Source organism: Rutidosis leptorrhynchoides, chromosome 11, assembly GCF_046630445.1.
Source record: "Rutidosis leptorrhynchoides isolate AG116_Rl617_1_P2 chromosome 11, CSIRO_AGI_Rlap_v1, whole genome shotgun sequence".
NCBI classification, from domain to species: Eukaryota; Viridiplantae; Streptophyta; class Magnoliopsida; order Asterales; family Asteraceae; genus Rutidosis; species Rutidosis leptorrhynchoides.
The window spans coordinates 313,392,876-313,406,953 of record NC_092343.1 but is presented as its reverse complement, the minus strand read 5'-3'; the positions used below and the strand labels follow the sequence as shown (position 1 = coordinate 313,406,953).

Genomic DNA, 14,078 nt, shown 5'->3' with positions numbered 1-14,078 from the left:
TTTGAGTATCTTGGTTGATGTTGTGAACGTGTTGTTGAAAAATATCTCTTGAAGGAACTTCAGTCGTGTTGTCAGAATTTGATGCAATATTTGAAAATTGAGAACCGTTTGTTGTTAAGGCTGGATTAAATTGATTCTGATAGTATCCACATGTCGAGGTCCCAACAACTTATTGTATTTCAGACCCTTGATGCTCTTGTGTAGCTATTGGTTGCATAGATAACGAATTGGGACTAACGATGGACCCATGATTATGACCAAAACCACCACCAGATAAATTTATTCCACTCGTATCAATGTTTTGGATTAATTGTGGATTAGAATTGAACACAAACGCCGTCTGATGATGATTAGCGTGTTGAAATAAAACATCTTGAAGTTTATTATTTTCTTGATAAACAGCCAAAAGTTGAGAACCGTTTGTTGGTAAGGCTGAGATAAATTGATTTTGGCTCCCGAAAACTTGTTGTATCTTTGACCCTTGATGCTCTTACGTGTTGGGTATAAAATTTGAAGCATCATATGTAGCTATCGGTTGCATAGATATCAGATATGGGCTAATGTTGGACCCATGATTATGACCAAAACCACCCAATAAATTTATTCCACTTGTACCAATGTTATGGACCATTTGTGTATTAGAACTGAACACAAACGCCGCCTGATCAATATGATTAGTGTGTTGAATTAGAACATCTTGAAGTTCATTCGTTTCACTGCGGTTTTCTTGATCAACCGATAGTCTTCGTCGTCTGGGAGAAGGCTTTTCATCAGTGGGTTGATCATTGTGTTCTTGATTTCTCGCGTTTTGAACTTCTTGTTGTTGGGCTTGATTACAACGATCAATTGTCTTCTTTATCTTGTAAACTTTGCACAATACCAACTCAGTTAACCACATGAGAATATATAACAAACACTCGTCAAGAATCATGTTGACAACAAATAGAACCTTATAACATGTATGCTAACAAACAACAACAATATTAATGAGCAGTATATAAAAAACAGATGTATATTCTCACAAGAACAACAACAACGACTAATATATGAACACACATATTAAGATGTAATAGTTAATATAATGTACCTTCTTGGCATTAGTTCCTTTAGGAATATTTGGATCAACGGTAGTATACTCCCACATTCGCCATTTAGTTTTGTTTATGTCCGAATCATAATACTTAAGTTCTTTTCTTTCCAATCACTTGTCGACTTCTTTCATTCTTGTACACGTTTTTATCCTTTTTTGTCGCTTTCCAAAACCAAGAGTCTTTGGTTTTTCTATTCGGTCTAATTCCATTTGGATCTTTTGGCGTTCTAGGTGTCAGAAAGTACCATGTATCGTTGTCATACCCCCGATATTCATCTGTACGTCATCACAAAGTCATCAAAGATTAATTGTTGATATAGTAAAAAATGAATGACATAACTTATGTATATCTTAAGAAATATACAAAAACAAACAAGAAACCATAAATCAAGAAAAAGATAAAACGTGCATCAAATATATACGTAGTATATATCGATCATTAAAGGGTTATTGCTACATACCTTTAGAGGTCTGTTCTCGAGGATTATAGTCGTAAAGATTAACTTGGTATAACCTACATTCCGGGTGATTTCCTGTCTGAATCTTCTGTTTTAGGTAATAAAGTATAAGCTCCGCATCGGTTGGACGAAATCGACAGCCATGTGGCGATTTATTGTAATAATCGGGTTGTCTTACTTGGTTTCTATGTGGAATAACTTGTGTTACTTCCATGATGATGATCAATGAGATTAGTCGCAAGTTTGCAGGAAATATGGCGAGAGTTGATTCTTGAAGATGATTAATCACAGTTTATAGAGCAAAGGAAATAAATGGAATTTTATAACATTTGTTGAGTTTGAAGCGCAAGTTTCGAACAAGTTTAAACAAAACTAATATATATTTCCACGTACTTAATATAACTTTTGTTGTAAAATAGCTATATACGTTGTTGAATCCAGATATTTTGGCTTGAAATTTAGTCGGCGGTCCTTTTAGTCGGCGGTCCTAATCAATATGAGATAATTTTGTAATTTTCTTTTTTATGTGTAGGTGTGAGAGTTATATTATATTATAATTCAACTCAATTAAAATATGTTATCAACTTATTTAATTATATAGAGTTGTAATATTTACAATATATTAAATTTAGTTCAAATTAAAATATGAAGGTTATACGGATGTATGATGAAAAAATCATGAGCATACATATATGATGTGAAGGACTTTTTTCCTAAACTAAGTTGACAAAATTTGCTTACACTATTAAAATATAATGCAATGATTTAATGTCATCTAACAGTCATTTTAAATAATGATAATTTACTTGAAATCAATGCTAGTCAGGTTAGCTTTAAAAACGCGTTAGAAGAGTGTGGCGTCTCTTTAATCGAGTCAGGTTGGCTCTATTAATGGTAGTCAACAACAATCGTCGATTTATTGACAACTTGACTTTCGCTTAGAGTCTAAATTAAACTTCAATCAGGCTTAAAACCCATGGAAATTTGATTCTACCATTTTCATGGCGTCTCTTTTTTTCTTTTTCTTTTAACCTACTTATTGGATGTCAATTCGAAAACAATCTCTCTATCCGTAGAACATTGAGAGCGAGGATATTCTCTACTCTAGAGGTGATTCACTCTGGGTGAAGAAAATGACTTCTTTTTATTTTAGATAGAAGAATGATTGTCTACATCTTACCTCCTCTATACTCCACTTTTATAGAATTGGCTGTTGTGTTAATGTCATGGAAATGGCGGAGTCTAAGGGGCAACACTACTAAAATAAAATAAATTGTACATATATAATGTGAAGGACTTTTTAACTAACCAAGTGACAAAATTTGCTTACACTAATAAAATAAAATCTATCTATTCATTATTATAAAACATGTGAATTAAATATAAGTGTCATCTTCTCACTTAATCTAAATTCATTAATCCTACATGTAAAATTCTCAATTAAACCAATTCTCCGCATTAGTTTATTATTAAATCAAATTAAATATTAGATATTAAATATATAATAAATCATCATTATAAAAAAGAAAAAGGTACATAATTTTTTGGTCAAAAATATTAAGATATATGCAAACTACAATTAAGATATTGTTTCGTATGGAATACATTACTCCATATTATATTATTAAACAAAACAAAAAATCAAAATACATTATTAAGACTATTATGATAATCCGTATTATTTTATTAAAAAAATCAAAATACAATAACAAAGTCGTAGCATTTCTTCCCCAAATTTTAATATATATATATATATATACATATATATGTATATATATATACATATATATGTATATATATGTATACATATATGTATACATATATATAGATATATGTATACATATATATAGATATATGTATACATATATATATACATATACATATATATATATATATATATATATATATATATATATATATATATATATATATATATATACACTAGGTTTTTGAGCCCGTGGGTGTGTAAAAAACCTTGCAAAAAATGTAATTTACATTTCATATTGATACGTAAATAGTGATACTAAAAAAATAGGAAAAATATAAGAATTATTTAAGAGCCCGTAGTGTTGACAAATTTTAAAAATCCTTTTGAGTTTAAGAGTCCGTGATGTTGAAAAATTTGAAAAATTCCTTTTGAGTTTGATAGCCCGTGATGTTGACGAATTTTAAAAGTTCTTATTATAATAGTTATATTTGAGTGTCCATAAATATTTTAATAGTTATATTTGAGTGTTCATAAATATTTTAAGAACTTAGACTTTAAATTCAAATCACTTTTTGCTAAAAGAAAATTATAATAATATTAATGTTAACTAATTAATGTTGTAATACCTAAGCTTGAAGTGTTAAGCTAGTGAGTCCATATTATCTTAAATGGAATTAACAAGAATTGAGAGTTCGCGCGTTGCTGCTCTAAGGTTTCTAAGGTTTATGTGATTTTAGCGCTAGCTATCGATTTACACGGCACATTTTACCTGATGATTTTTGGGGCATGCAAACTACAACGAAAAACAATTATATCCTACGCAACTGACTGTCATTTGTTGACATCCATACAACAACATAAACTATGGTTCAAATCCCAAATTCTCTTTAGGTAAAAAAGAAACTAAAAGATAAGCATTGCACAGTTTAATATTACATCAATTTACTAGTACAAATCATACCATAGTTCATTACTCTACTTTAAGCATGATAAGCATTGCAACCAACTGATAACTTGTATATATTACTAAAATTTTACATATTTATTACTGTTCAAAAGAATTCATTCAATGTTTAACTTCAAAAATTAGTAGACTCACTTATAGCCTGCAACATGTAAACATCTATATTACGGATTATAACGATACTTTATATCTAAATTAGTATACAGGATAATCAACTGGTAAAACATAAATGAAAAATGAAAACAAAAAGTGCAACTTCAAAAATAACTTTAAAACTACATCACAATCTTCATAATCATTAATCAAACCTTCTCTTTAATCATCTGCCATACGATCCTTGTCACTCAATTTAACAACTACAACCAACAATCATAAGAAATCAAATCTTTAGTAGTGACTATAAGTTGTCTTTGTTTATGGTACAACTGACCTTTTTAGGATGTAGCCCAACATCATCCATTTGATTAAACACCCTTTTCACCTTGTTCAAGGCCACCACAGTTTGAATAACACATCCTTCAAAAGTCGAAGCTAATTTTTCATGGTCACCTGTATTATTCCACAAGCCCAAAGCCCAATACAACAAACAAAAGTTACTTATTAACGTGTTTGGTCAATTTTGTACCTCACCAAGCTTGTCGATTATAATTGCATGCATCCTCGGATAGATGTCTTTTTGCACCTTCTCCATGAAATCAACTCTGGGCCGTTTCTTTATCTGAGAAAAACCGAGAAACAATTTACATTTGAAACAGAAAAAAAAAATACTCAAGGTACAAGTCCAATATAGGTTTTACAAAGATAAAAAATCCACCTCGGTAGCTCTAAGGTGATGATAAATGTCACAAGCCATAGTTGCACATGATTGTCGATACATTAAACTGACATCCAGATTTACAATCTCTTCAATATCCTATGTCTTAATAAGTATCTCTCTTTTGCACATCTTCCCTAAAAACAAACAATTCGAAACGCCTTAATTCAACTACAACAAAAAAATTAAAGCAACCCACAAGATTTATGATCAAATAGTTAAATATAATACCTGTAGTATCAACATGATCAGAAATATTCAGTTTGCTATACAATTTCCTTTCAATAGAATCGATTTCGGCAATGTCATTATTGTCAATATATTCAACATCCGGGCTATTCAATGATTCACAAGTAGACATTGTTTTAACGGAAGGAACGATGATTCTTGATATCGTTGCATCTTTTCTTGCATTGGCATGTAAAGAACCTTTCTCCGAATCAACAATTTTCGATACACTTTGTACCATCTGCGAAATACTTATATACAACAGTAGAGATACAAGTGGCAAAATGTTAGCTTGGGTAACATGGCAACTTGGACTCCGACTTAAGACATAACAATTTCTGTCCGTTTTTGTTATTTTCGAAGTTGACGCATTACAAAAGACAACATGAAGTAATTTTAGTAACTAATTTTACAAGCTGAGCATTATAGTCAGGTTTTGGAGAACTTTTTAAATCAGATTCATATTACTTCATTTCAAGTATTTCTTGGTTAGCTAAACTTAATGATTGTACCCAAGGTTGTAAAAGTCGCGAGTCGGGGACGCATCGGACTAGACCTAAAAAGGACGCGTCGGCCGAGTCGGGGACGCATCGGGGACGCATCGGTCGTTGACCAACGTTGACTTTCTTAATAATTTCTTAAATATATATATATTTATATATGTATAAAATAGTTGATTCTGTACCATAAATTTTTTAAATAAGAACTTAATTTAAATACAATCAAACTTCAAACTCAATTAATGTTACCGAGTACATAATCAGTAAGGACACAGTGAAAAGAGCGGCCCAAAAAATGAAAACAAACCCTAATTTTAAAACATATCACATCTTGACGAAAATTTGACTGATTTTGAGTGTTTTTGACAGACTTTGACCGAACTTTTAGTTTTAACAGACTTTTGAGTCGTTTTCAGAAAAAACGGGACGGAGAACCCAAAAAAATGACGCATCGGCCGACGCGTCGGCCAAGTCGGCCGACTTTTACAACACTGATTGTATCCATGTAATTATGACAGTCCAAATCGGCCTACTCATTAATAAATGGGTCAAAAGTGACACCTCTACATTGCTGGAATAGAAGTTTAATCCGACACAATATTCTTACCTGGTCATTTCCAGTTTTGTATTTCTTGAGCTCCTCCTTTGCAAATATAAGCCTACACACAGAACATAGGATGCACGCTATAACAAAATTCATGCTAATTAGCACTTACATAAAGGTGTGTACGAAATGGTGGGGTCTACCTCCGTTGTAATTCCTTCTCCATATCATTGGTGCCTCTAGCTGCACAAAAATAATAATAACTGATTAACAACTTATATTTACTTTTTGAACAATTAGAAACTCAATAAAAACAAACATAACAAAATTTAAGGATAACACTGTAAATGTGAATGTAAAGTAACTCGTTATTCAGAGTGAAGATTTTCATCATAATAAAACATCAAGTAAACTGCAGCAGTAGCTAAACATTTAACAAACATATATTAATTTGTACTACAACTACGACATTACTATAAATTCAGCTGAGTCTTATTATTGGTTCTCATATGATATTTTTGATAAGGTAGCCATCAATGCATTCTGCAATAACACAGATACAACAACATTATAAAATTGTCAGGTCTAAAATCCTCAAATCCGTTCGATTATAAGAATGACTGAAATAAACATCAAATGAATTTAGTAATTTCATTTAAGTACCTACCATCTCTGAACTTTATCAACCATACAGTAGAGTGTACTTTATGTAATTGTATAAGATTGTATGGTTTCAATATGTTACGTTACATCAGACATATTCATGAATCGACTAAATATCTCGGCAAAAAGATCTCCCAGTCATTAGACATATTCAAGTCACCAACTAATCAAAATCAATTTGGCTATATTCTATTTATACATGGTGTTTGTTCCTGAAAATGTTGCCGGAATTCCAACTCCCTAAATGGCTGAAGCTCATGGAGACATGCGTGTTTGTATATCCAATATCAAAAGCAAAATAAAAAAACATACCTGTACAACTACAGCGGAATAAAAACCAATACCTGAAAGAAAAAAAAGGAAGTAAAACATAATCAAAGACGACATAAACAATAACCTAATAATTGACTGTTCAACATACATGAAAACATGGGTAATCAATAATTGACTTTTCACACGTTTCAACATGAACTAATTATGACCCGTTGAACCCGATACTGCTTTTAAACCATTTTAACCCCAAAGCACTTTTGACCCGTTTCAACCTGAACCAATGTTGACCCATTTCAACCCAAATTTGTTTTTAGCCCATTTTAATCCCAAACCACTTTCGACCCGCTCTTAAAGTGTATCTTAAATTAAATGTAAGAGTGGAGACGTAAACTCTCCACGCTGATCTTTCACAACAAAAGCCTGACTTTTTTGCGCCTCTAATTCTATCACTTTTTGAAGTAGTAATAGCGATGCGCACACCAACCATGAACTTTCTACTCCTTCTCAAGCTCGAATTATCAGTAAAACATAATTCACCTAAATCTGCAACTCCATTTTCTAATAAGTGTCATATCCTACTAAAGATCAAGGTTTATATTCACAATTATATAGCTACAAACTAAAGTAGAACTACTCAACAATAAGTCAAATCAAACAAACATATAAAGGAATGCATTAAATATATAAACAATCATCGTAATTATAACCTTGCACTCAACTTGCTGCCATTGTAACAGATTAGCATAAGAAGAACTTACTTAGTCCCATGGAAAAACTTACCTAGGGCTATGGATATCCTAATAACCGTAAAACCTGCAGTCAAACTGAAAGAAAACCATAATTAGTAAAAGTAGTTAGCCAAAAAAATCCAAATGTTGATGGTTGATTCAAACTCGATCAACATAAAAAAAAAAAAAAAAAAAAAAAAAAAGAAAAAAACAATTAAGAATTGATGATCGATCAATACATATTTCAATACAATTAACAGTCAAACTTTGGGATTTATAATAAAAAAAATAAACACAATTTGTTCACAATTTTCTTATGTGCAATTTAGAATCAATACCTCATCATTACCATTTGTTTTATTCCGAAACTGATTGAGTTCAACACCTAAAACACAAAAACCAATTAATCAAACCACATCCAGTGTGGGAATTATTAACAAATAAAACTAACTAGTTTACGAACCCTCGCTTCGCGCCGGGAGTTCGATTTTCAATGTATTTTAGTGCGTTTAGTTTGTAAAATTATTTCGTGGATAAGGATGATGTCGTTGAAGCGCAACTCGAGTCGAACTAAAAGGTATAATCCGTGAAAGATTTAAATGTTATTTTAAATTAACAATATATGTGCATCTCCGCGTTTCGCTATGGAATTGTCGACTTTTAAAAATTTAACGCAAAATCAACGTATATGAAAAGTACCTCAAATATTTAGCGTTTTTAAAAAGAGTCCAGTTTGCGTATAGTTAGTGACATTGTGTTCCTAAAATTATTTCGAGTTTAACGATGGTGTCGGAAAAATTTAACTCGTTGCGAGCGAGAAGATATGATCCGTTGAATATTTGGGTGGAGTTTAGTTAAGATTTTTTATGAAAATGGTTATTTGACACTTTACCCCCTGTTTGGGGGGCCGGTTTTAATTTTTGAACAAAGTTTGGGAGTTTTTTTGGAAAAAGGAAAAAAAAAAAAAGGTGAAAACAAAAAAAAAAAAAAAAAAAAAAAAAAGGTGCAAGGACAAAATATATTATATAATATTATTATAGTTATAATAACGGGGAGTCGGGTCGGGTCGGGGTAAGGGGGTAGGGTTGGGTAGGGGTGTTCATCGGTTCGGTTTTCGGTTTTTCAGTTTATTCGGATCGGTTTTTTCGGTTTTGAAATTCTAAAAATTAAAACCAAAAACCAAACCGAAACCAAATTCAATTATCAAAACCAAAACCAAAACCGAACCGAAAACCAAATATGAATTCGGTTCGGTTTCGGTTAAAACCAAATTAACTTCCACATCGATTTTTTTTTATTTACTTTTTTCTCACGATGTAAATAAACATTATATTATTAACTTTGTAAGTATCATACTAAAATAATATATATAATCGAACATATATACGTATTTTAGAAAATAAAATAAACTTATATAATATCATAATACAATACATTTTATATCAAAAAATAAACAAAACCAATACCAATAACAAAACTAAAACTTCCTCTGTTTTAGTCATAGTGTATACTTTTAATGAGTAATAAACTGTTGTAAAGCAGTGTATATAAATTTGATTGATTCAACGTGCACACACACATAAATTGAACTGAATAGCAAATCGACTTGAAATGATTACAGTTTCAAAAGTGTAGAGTTAAAAGGAAAACTATGAAATTAAAGGTTAAAATAGGATTTCAATCCAAGTAAACCGAATTTGACTTGAAGAGTTAAAATATCTATTCAAAATCGTCTCTCGTACATGTATACAATAATATTGTATAAATTGAATTCGGTTTTATATTCGGTTTTCGATTAACCAAATTAAAAAATTTCAAAACCGAAAACCAAACCGAAAAACCGAATTAAAATTCGGTTTCGGTTTTTCTCGATCCAAAACCATTTTTCAAATTCGGTTTGGTTTTTTTCGATTTGGTTTCGATTCAATATTCGGTTTAAATGGTTTCAAACCAAATGGTGCACACCCCTAGGGTTGGGGGTGTTTTGTATTTTCTCGAGGGTGTGGGGTTTTTTTAGCAAAATTGGGGAGGGGGTCAATTCGTATGTTGAATAAAGTTTGGGGTCCGTAGTGTGAGATTGAGATAGTTCAACTATTCATTTGGACTATCTCAATTAGATATATAGTTTAATTCGGTTTCGGTTTTTCTCGATCCAAAACCATTTTTCAAATTCGGTTTGGTTTTTTTCGATTTGGTTTCGGTTCGATATTCGGTTTAAATGGTTTCAAACCAAATGGTGCACACCCCTAGGGTTGGGGGTGTTTTGTATTTTCTCGAGGGTGTGGGGTTTTTTAGTAAAATTGGGGAGGGGGTCAATTCGTATGGTGAATAAAGTTTGGGGTCCGTAGTGGGAGATTGAGATAGTTCAACTATTCATTTGGACTATGGCAATTAGATATGTAGTATAATAAGATACACAACAATAGAAGCAAACCATATATCAATAACCAATTATAAAGGATGAACAATAAACCTCCAGTAAGCTCAATTCGTTCCAAATGCGTACCACAATAAACAAAACCCATAAGATCAAACTTAAAATTTAAGCTAAATCACATGTTAATTATCAATTCCTAATCTGCAACCACCATAAAAACACATACTTTTGTGTGTTTACTCAAATTAACATGAATAAATGAAATACCATCAGCATAAAGATCCATAATGAAATCAAATCACACAGATATAACTGAATGTCAATATTCACATCACTGATTTAGAGAAAAGATTAAAACTTGGGCAAGAAAGATCACATCTTATAAGTTACGCGGTTAGAAAACAGAGTTCAAGAACAGCCATACCCAGAAACAAATACTAAGAATTTAAATCAAATTAAGAAAATTTAAGATATACCCATTACAAACAAATCAAAACCCTGTACAAATTTACAATAAATTAATCACCTAGTTTGAATCTGTTGATGTATTGCAAGCATCCACGTTGTAAAGAATACAGGAAATTGTGAAGGGAATATCAGTTGATTTGTATATAAATAGCACAGCTTAAGCACCTGTAAACATGCGTGTGCTTGTTTGTATATCAAATATCAAAAGCAAAATAAATAAAAAAACATACCTGTACAACTACAGCCTGTTCCGGTGGTTTTGGTGCGAAATCGAAGCCCAGATCTGTACATTCGTTGAAGAGGAACGGTTGGTCACTTTTAGGGTTTATTATGAGAGAAATAAAATCGGATGGAATTATGAGACACAGAGAGTGCGTGAATCAGATCTGATATGGAGAATGGGAGGATTGGGGGTGTGGTATGGTTGGAAGGCATGGTGGATGTACAGTCAGTGAGACTTAAGGCTGTTTACTTTTTTTTTTTTTTTTTTTTTTTTTTTTTTTTTCTATTAAGTTAAATATGGATATAGATGGCAGTATGGATATGGATGATAATATGGAGTAATCACTAAAACAATAATGTTGTTTACTTTTTATGCTGAATGAACGGACTGAATAGTTTAAATGACTAATTTGCCCCTAAATATAAATTGCTACATATAATTAAATTCCATACATCTTTAACTAATTAGCAAATCAAACATCATCTTAAAATCACTACTTATATTTTAAAAAATACTCCCGTAACTGTTATCAAATACATACATAAAGTACAATACTCCACTCATTTTTTCGAAAAAAATAATAGTATTTTTTTATATTCATCCAAATGGGTTACGAACTGAAGATGCACGTTTCAAGATTTGATATGCGAAATTAGAAATTAGGAGACCCAGTTCACGTTCATAATTCTTACTCAGAGATATCTAATTTCTTGAGAAAAATGGATACAGAAGATGAGTAATTTTGTTCCATCAATAGTACAAAAGTTATCATAAATCTTCAACATTTTTATCGTCAGATGTTTTTCATATTTTTCTTCTAACATAGAAGATAAGTGAAAGAAAGAAAAAAATTGAAGACAAAATAGTGAAAGAGAAAGGTTAGGTGTTAGAGGGTAGAGATGGAAAATAGTGTAAAGAAAAGTAGCTATATGGGGACTACACTGGATTTTAGGGTGACCGAGAAAGTCATTACTTTAGTTTTTTATTAATCATTAATGCACAAGTAAACAAACAAACTGGTGACCGAATAAGCTTTTGCAACAATTAATCTCATTAATCCCAAAAGAAACAGCCCCTTAGGGTGCGTTTGTTTGCCTCTGAATGGAATGGTTCAGTGCTGAATGCTGAACCATTCAGCATTCAGTGCGTTTGTTTCTGACATCTGAATGACATATGCTGCTGAATGATTCAGAATTCAGTGCTGAATGGTTCAGAGACGAAACACTTTCTTAACCATTAAGAGCCTAAATTTTATGTAATTTTCTCCTCAAATCCTATCTTGAACTCTTAACTAACAAGTATATTGAAGATTTTATTCATTATAAACTTTGATAAGGTAATATTACTCAGTTTACATCGTTCAATCTTAATGATTATCAAACAGCTTATTCATTCAGAACATACTTTATTCAGAGGTTTTGAATCATTCAGATTCTGAACCATTCAGCGCTAAATCATTCAGTTTTATCAAACGCACCCTTACTCCGGTTTTTGTTTCCTTTTTTTTTTTTTTACTTAAAAGCCCAAAATAGTGTGTGTGAAAATGTGTGAAAGTAGTGTGTGTAAATCGTGAGGAGTAACTGATTGTGAGAGGGGGTGTACAAGTGGGCCAATGGGAGTTCACAAAAAACGGTGTGTAAATCGTGAGCAGTAACTGATTGTGAGAGAGGGTGTACAAGTGGGCCAATGGGAGTTCACAATAAACGGCTGTTGTTAGTATGTGGGTAATGGGTAATGGGTAATAGACTACATTGGGCTTCTAAATATAGAATTTGTATAAGTAATTTAGTGGACTCTTGGGTAACGAATGTGTATAAGTAATTCAGAATATTGGGTTTCTAAATATGTGTTCATAAACTATATAAAATTATATAATATTAATTGTAATCTATTCCTATATATGTAAATCTATATCTTCTATATATATATATATATATATATATATATATATATATATATATATATATATATATATATTAAATTATAATGAATAATTAATTCAATTTAATCACAAAATGCCACCTAAGCACATACTTTTTTGTTTTTTATATATATATATATATATATATATATATATATATATATGTATAGATATCTATATCTATCTATATAGTCTAATAAACTTCTAAAATGATGATGTCATCATTTAGTAGATTACATTTTAATTTCATAAAAGATGATGTCATTAATATTTCTATATTAATTCTATTAAATCATACTTAATTACTTAAATATTAAAAAACACGATAATGCCATAAAAACATACAAAATAAAAATAAATTTTACGATTATTATGAAAAGAAAATAAAACACCCCCATGACTGTATGTACAATATTTGAAACATTATGTACAATCATTGAGCAAACTTTATTACTATTATTTATTTTTATTATTATTATAATAATTATAATTATAATAATTATAATTATAATTATAATTATAATTATAATTAACATACTATCAATATTCAAATATGAATTCTATTTACGAGATTAACAACGTTACATACGTATGCGAAAATAAATGTCTCTATATATTTATAAAAACAATGACAAGTTTCTTAGTCGAATCCATCGTTCCACGGGTCATTAAAATAAATGAATTTAATCTTTACATTCACTTAATACTTAAAACATTTAATTAAATCGTTTCGTATAAATAAACCCGTGATTTCACAGTATATATATATATATATATATATAAACGTTCACATTCTTCACGAACAATATTATCTTGAATGTTATTTTTGTCGATCGTTTTCTCGCCTAAATAATAACATTCATCATGAAGTGTCTCTTCTAAATGTTCATATTTTCGTGTGATCTTGATGCCGGAAAAAAAAATTCCAAAAAAAACGAAAAAAAAATTGCTTCCCCCTGATTGGTTACTTCCCCGTTGATCATGCCCCTATATATATATATATATATATATATATATATATATATATATATATATATATATATATATATATATATATATATATAGGTAGGATCAAGAGGGAAGTAACCAATCGGGGAAAACGGGGGGAAGCAAAAACTT

General features: G+C 30.7%; 2 protein-coding genes across 11 annotated transcripts; both read right to left on the bottom strand.

Annotated features, from left to right (window-relative positions):
- Positions 1–1,181: 1,181 nt before the first annotated feature.
- LOC139875664 (NAC domain-containing protein 2-like) lies at positions 1,182–1,762 on the bottom strand. The gene is made up of 2 exons (XM_071862980.1): positions 1,552–1,762; positions 1,182–1,366 (listed from the first exon to the last, which is right to left on the bottom strand). The coding sequence occupies exons 1-2, from the start codon at positions 1,760–1,762 to the stop codon at positions 1,182–1,184; spliced, it is 396 nt and encodes a 131-aa protein (XP_071719081.1).
- A 2,495-nt stretch (positions 1,763–4,257) lies between these two features.
- LOC139876870 (uncharacterized) lies at positions 4,258–11,195 on the bottom strand. Of its 10 annotated transcripts, none has more exons than XM_071864264.1 (8): positions 8,309–8,966; positions 7,282–8,066; positions 6,781–6,849; positions 6,510–6,549; positions 6,370–6,421; positions 5,266–5,513; positions 5,035–5,171; positions 4,258–4,938 (listed from the first exon to the last, which is right to left on the bottom strand). In XM_071864264.1, exons 4-7 carry the CDS (start codon positions 6,535–6,537, stop codon positions 5,134–5,136), a joined length of 366 nt encoding a protein of 121 aa, XP_071720365.1. In that variant the 5' UTR covers positions 6,538–6,549; positions 6,781–6,849; positions 7,282–8,066; positions 8,309–8,966; the 3' UTR covers positions 4,258–4,938; positions 5,035–5,133. The 10 variants fall into 10 exon arrangements, with proteins under 10 accessions (XP_071720365.1, XP_071720368.1, XP_071720364.1 ...); XM_071864267.1 differs by having other exon boundaries at positions 5,266–5,503; XM_071864263.1 differs by having other exon boundaries at positions 6,781–8,066.
- Positions 11,196–14,078: the final 2,883 nt, after the last annotated feature.